This window comes from Cucurbita maxima, unplaced genomic scaffold (genome assembly GCF_002738345.1).
Source record: "Cucurbita maxima cultivar Rimu unplaced genomic scaffold, Cmax_1.0 Cma_Scf00016, whole genome shotgun sequence".
NCBI classification, from domain to species: Eukaryota; Viridiplantae; Streptophyta; class Magnoliopsida; order Cucurbitales; family Cucurbitaceae; genus Cucurbita; species Cucurbita maxima.
This window is the reverse complement of record NW_019272032.1, coordinates 3529111-3534858: the sequence shown is the minus strand read 5'-3', so window position 1 is coordinate 3534858 and position 5748 is coordinate 3529111. Positions and strand designations below refer to the sequence as shown.

General features: G+C 35.5%; 1 protein-coding gene across 3 annotated transcripts in view; it reads right to left on the bottom strand.

Annotated features, from left to right (window-relative positions):
* The window catches only part of LOC111491483, a 5914-nt gene extending 703 nt beyond the window's left edge, over positions 1-5211 (bottom strand). Inside the window, exons 1-10 of one of the 3 annotated variants that reach the window (XM_023140405.1) lie at positions 4931-5211; positions 3135-3194; positions 2970-3009; positions 2233-2411; positions 2097-2135; positions 1775-1861; positions 1579-1639; positions 959-1083; positions 446-537; positions 42-354 (exon numbers count right to left, since the gene is read on the bottom strand). In XM_023140405.1, the coding sequence (XP_022996173.1) occupies positions 240-354; positions 446-537; positions 959-1083; positions 1579-1639; positions 1775-1861; positions 2097-2135; positions 2233-2411; positions 2970-3009; positions 3135-3194; positions 4931-4978 (846 nt within the window). In that variant the 5' untranslated portion in view covers positions 4979-5211 and the 3' untranslated portion in view covers positions 42-239. Of the gene's footprint in view, positions 1-41; positions 355-445; positions 538-958; positions 1084-1578; positions 1640-1774; positions 1862-2096; positions 2136-2232; positions 2412-2969; positions 3010-3134; positions 3195-4930 lie in introns of those variants that run through there. The other 2 variants (XM_023140408.1, XM_023140406.1) reach the window with 2 other exon arrangements.
* Positions 5212-5748: the final 537 nt, after the last annotated feature.

The window sequence follows — 5748 nt, the reverse complement described above, 5'->3', positions numbered from 1 at the left end:
AAAAAAAAAAAAAAAAAAAAATTAATGCATAGATAAAAAAAATGCAAATCCGAAATTACAAATCTGACATTCATTCAAGTTGGGAAGATGTCTGCAGGACTTCAATATATAAAATAAAATTCAATAATCAATAAAAAAATAATAATAATAATAATAAATAAAGGCTTTCCAACTCAGAACTAAAGCTTTGTACCAATTTTGGGGTAGCTAAACACCCTGGGAGATTTAAGATTTAAAAATCATACGTCTGTCAAGATTATTGAAGATAGAATCACAACATAAGCGAGAAAAAAGAAAAAGGCAAGCTGAACAAAGAACTTTGGATTTTCTCTCATATTTGGGGATGTGATGGCCCTACAAAATTTGGTACATTATCCAATAAGATCAAAGCAAAAAAGAGGAACGGATATCTTCCACAGCTTAAAAGAATTCCGATAGTAATTACCTCGCAATACGCTGAGAAAGTCGTTGAAATGGCAAACTCTGGATAAAGACCATGCCTGGTCCTGTTAATGTGGCTGTCACTAAGTTGTCGCCCTGAAATTTAACAATACGATTTGTTAAAAGATGACAAAAGTGTATACCAAACAGATACAGAGAATGCCTGGCTAAAGCTTAAGAATGAGTTTGAAATTGTTGGACAAAATTTCCTTCTTCATAACCAGAAGCTTCTGCTATTTTTATGATTTCTTTTGAAATAAAAAAGAGATGAAAGAAAGTGGAGAAAGATGCCCACCCGAGAGAAACCCTCAAAGGTTAAAAAACCTCCCCATAAAGTAGAGCTCTACCAAAGCTTGGTGTGTAATCATACATTGTATCTTTATTTCAAGCAAGGCATAACCTATAACGAGTTATCTTTTGCGTAGATAATAACCCATAAATCAAATAATTGCTTGGCCAACGAAGAGAAGACATGTAATGAGAAAAAACAAACTCCATAAACATAAAGAAATCTTACCCCAAATACTGTTCTTCTCACAGGACCATTGTATTTGATTTGGACATCAATGGTGGTGGTCATAGCCAGAATGCAGGAGATATCCACTGATAGTACTTCACCAACCTCGAGATTTTTCTGTACAACTAGCAGAACCCGAAAAGCTTTTATAATCAGCTAACTTATATCATACATTATTAATTTTATTCTCCATCTTTAAGATTGAAATAAATATATCAATATAAATAAGGTAATCTCCTTCTCTTTTCTAGGCATTGAGTATATCGTACTAAATTAATAACCATAAATCTCTGAAGAAAAAACAAACACCAGCAATTAAATTAATATTACAGAAGTTACTCCATCTACTTTAAGTGCGATTACAATCTGAATCCAATGAAACCTATTAGCATAAAAGCATATGAGTTGGCACAATTTAAGGTCAGCAGTTGTGATGTGATTGACCCCATTACAAGTGTGGAAATAAATCTTAATTACAAAATGATACATGAGTTGCTCTAGCCAACAGGTGACATGAAAACTCAAAGAAGAAACTCAAGCTTCTTTTCAGTTTTCATGATTGCATAACAGAGGCAAACAAGTCCTTTGGGGAATTTACTAAAATAAAATGCAGTGCATACCAGATCCACCTCCAAGAATGAAAGCGAGCCCTTGGCCTGATAACTTCTGTCTAAGAAACCCCTACAATAACATCCACAGTAGAAAGAGAGTGAGGAAAAGAAAAACAAAAAAAACATAGGGAAGAGCAAAAATTAATACCAGAAAGCAGAGATGCATGGAGCAGTTTAGCCAATAAGGAATAATAAATCAACTCACCTCCACACTTGTGGTAACATTGCGTACTCTGTGATAAGCTGTGTCGGTAACCTTTACATCATTAACAGAGCAGAGGAATGCATCTGGCTACGTAAGAAAAATGAAGCGAAAATTATCAGGCAACCGAGCTCAGAAGAAGACAAATTGAATAATTTGAATTCAAGACAACTAAAATTTAAATGTGTGAAACATATACATTTAATCTCTTTCACTGTATGTAAAGTGAGAGGGAGAGGGAAGGGGACAACGGAAAATCAATTGTTAAGAAAAGTACCAAAAAAAGCTACTAGGCAGAATAAACAAAGTAATCAATATTCTCTACCTGGCATAGAAGCTCTCCACCAAACATTGCCATGTCAATCTGCAACATAATTGTGGAAACATATATGACACTGAGGATATTGATGAGAACACTTTTTTTTTTTCTTTTTTTTTTAATAATAATTATTATTATTTACCGGGAGAATCCTAGCAAGAGAAGGTGCAGCAACTCCAACATATCCATCACTTGTACCGGAATTCCGAAGAATGATGCTAGTGACACTCTTACCAAATAGCCAATGCCAAACACCCACTTCATTTTCCGGGAGAAAAATATTTTCCATCTCAATAGACCCAGACATGAAGCACATGGAGCCTGCAAGAGTAAGTGTATCAGTTGCACATACAATTAACAGGTAACAAAGAAACAAGAAACCGTTCAGTTTCACCAATTAAGTAAAAGTCGATGAACCATATGAAAACCTCAGTTCTTCTCATAAACATAACTTCTTGAAATAAAGAAAGCTGTCATGACTATTATTGCAAGTTTCCTATGAGCATTGAGAATAAGTTCAGTTGAAACAGCAGATAAAGAGCATTAACAAATCATCAAATTGCCAACGTTCTGTATATCTAGTGCCGATGTATATTGACCAACACTATGGGGGAGAACTTGAACCACTTGCTATTCACAAACTATAAGGATTTGTTTTTACAAAACAATCATTTTATGCAAGTGTCCACAGAGTGTTGATATTGTGTACAAATTAAAAGCACGTCGAACAAGTGTTGTAGACATATCCGAAACATGTTAAACATGAACTTGACCCAAGGGAAGTTTTATAAAAAATAGAAAAAATCTTTCTCTATGAAGAGATGGAGAGCAAGACGAGTTTATCCAAGAAAAAAAAAAGTTTATTATAACACAACTTACCAGGCCTTGCAATAACTTTCTCTTGTGGCTTCAGCATTATCTGCCAAAGCAAAATGAACAAGAAAACAAAGAGATACAGTACTAGAAGAAAGACAAAAACTATGAAAGTAGTTCACCATGATGCCTCTATTTGACACATAACAACAGCAACAATATATTATATACCTGTACTACTTGGGCTTCACCACCCAAAATCTGAAAAGGTGTCATTGCGTCTTGTGGACTCTACAACAAGACGTAGAACATACCACTGTTAGTAAAACAAAAGTAAGAAACATCATACACTAGATTACAATTCAATAAAACTTAATGGGAACTATTAAAATTTAATCCTTCCAAATCTTCAGAGAGAGAGAGAGAACAATTTCATTGATAAATGAAATAAAATGAGTTAAACACTCCTAGCTACCAAAAGGTGTATTCAAATCTTCAAATATTGTAGTGTTGAAAAAATCAATTCAAGGCGATCTCTACATTAAGAGGGAGAGAAATCTTATGCTAATCCATTGATTTTCTTCTGCTTAGAAAATAGGATGGCATCCAATGCATGTGTGCCATTTTGACTGCTGAGCTGACTCAGAGTAGTTGTTGGCCTGTCATCAACCCATATCACTTATTTGAAGGCTTTTTGCCAGATCACAAACATGTATTCTTTAGTGTGCGAACTGTAGTGTCTAAAATTTTTCTTTTAGTTGACGTCCAATATCCATAATTTTCACTTATGCCAATGCCGATTGTGGAAGAGTAGGATGCGGGAATACCCATTAGGCCAATGAACCTAGGTTCAACGACTCGAATCTCTGATCTTTTGATCAAGGACGTATGTCTTAACCAGTTGAGCAATGCTCATGTTGACGTTATTATAGTCTAGATCAACTTTCTGAAACAATCTACACTCTACGGTCTTCAAGAGATTAGGTAGATGGTAATATCCAACCCAAAGAACCCATAAGGAGATATTGTTCGGTATACTACATTGGTTGTAGAACGAGTTAGATGTTGATTTGTAAATGCTTAAATGTATCACCTCTTGAGCTACTTTTTGAGATTAAAAAAAAGCTCACTCCAATCATATAGTTAGCGAACTTCAAACCTAGCTACCGTACATGTCCATTCCACAGCCCCGCAAATGCATCATCGATGCCAGTGGTACTATTTACTTCTGCTCTAGAAATGAGATTATGTTCTTCCTTTTGAATCATATCTAGATGTTTTTTGAAGTTTTGTCTGGGCTTAAGATCAACAAGAGAAATGTTAAATTAGGAGGCTCAACTGCGATGAGGAGAAGCTCAAGAGTTGGGCGGAGGTGGTGGGTTGTGAAGTTCGATCCTTTCCCTCCTCTAACGTGGGTCTCCCTCTTGGGAGTAATCCCAAATCCATCTCCTTTTAGAATCCAATGGTGAACATAGTTATGAAAAGTTAGTCTCCTGGAAGAAATTTTTTTTTCCTCTAAAGCTGGGAAACTAACTTTGATTCACTCTGTTCTAAGCGGTATTCCTATTTATTATTTCTCCTTTTTTAGAGTTCCATGCGCGGTTTGTAAAAATATTGAGCACATTTCAGAAGGATTCTTGTCCTTGCGCTACAATCGATGAATCTAACATTTGGCCTGTGAGAACAAGGCTGGTAAGAACATAACTCACTCGCATATCTAATGAATCACAAAATGTCCTCCACCGATCAATAAACCCCGCGTTCACGATTTTTATTTTTATTTTTTGAAACGTTCAGAATTCAAACCAATGAGATTCGTAAGGAAGTAAAACGCCTTCCTCACAAAAGAAAAGCGGCAAACGATCACACACGCGATACAGACGATCAGGAAAGCAACCTAAACTAAGAAATAAGACATATAATGAACATTCCAATTTCATCGTCCAGAATTTTCCAAAAACCAAGCAGGATCCAGAATCAACTTCAAATTAGAAACAAAAAAATGATAATCGAGAAGGAGAGAGCACCTGGTAAACATAAGGCTGAAATGGCGTTGAGAAGAACGGAGCAGCCATATCCAGAAAACACTACAATTAAAAAATACTAGCGATCGAGATCGAACAGAAGAGCTCTAGTCCAAAATCTATGCACCATTAATGCGGCCGAGTGGCAATTACGGGAGGAAAATTGAAGAAGAAGTTGAATTGAAACAGACCAGCTTCTTTTCCTATCTTCTTTTTTGGGGGAAATCTAAGAGCAACTAAACTACTAAATAACCTTTCCTGCCAAATATTGCAAACTAACGTAGTTTCGCTATGACTTATGTGTCAATTAATAGACAAATTAGGATTTGATATTTTTGCTGGCCTACGCGAATCCATGGTGGAGTCCACGTCGAGTAAGCTAATAACGTGGCGCTTTTTCATTGGTTACAGTATCAGTCCTCCTATGTGTTGTTTGATGACACGTAATAAAATAGGGCCGTGATGGCAAACGTGTTTGGTCTGATTATACGACGTCGTTGGTGCTTCAGCCTACTGGGCCTTGTTTAATCTTATGGGCCAGCGCATGATCTGTAGAGATGTATCGGCGCAGGTTAGTGTCTTTAATTAATTCCCCGTACATATTTAATATAGCCCTACTACTTTTTATTCGGTTACTAATTATTTAGTTTTTAATTTTTTTAATTTTTTTTGGAATTAGTTAAGTCTATAAATACTACTCCTATCAATGAGTTTTTATCTACTCTTTTTCAAAATTATCTAAAAATTCCAAACATGGTATAATTAATTAATTAAATTAAATCACCCTAACCAAAGTAATTAACTTTAGAATGCAAAACTCC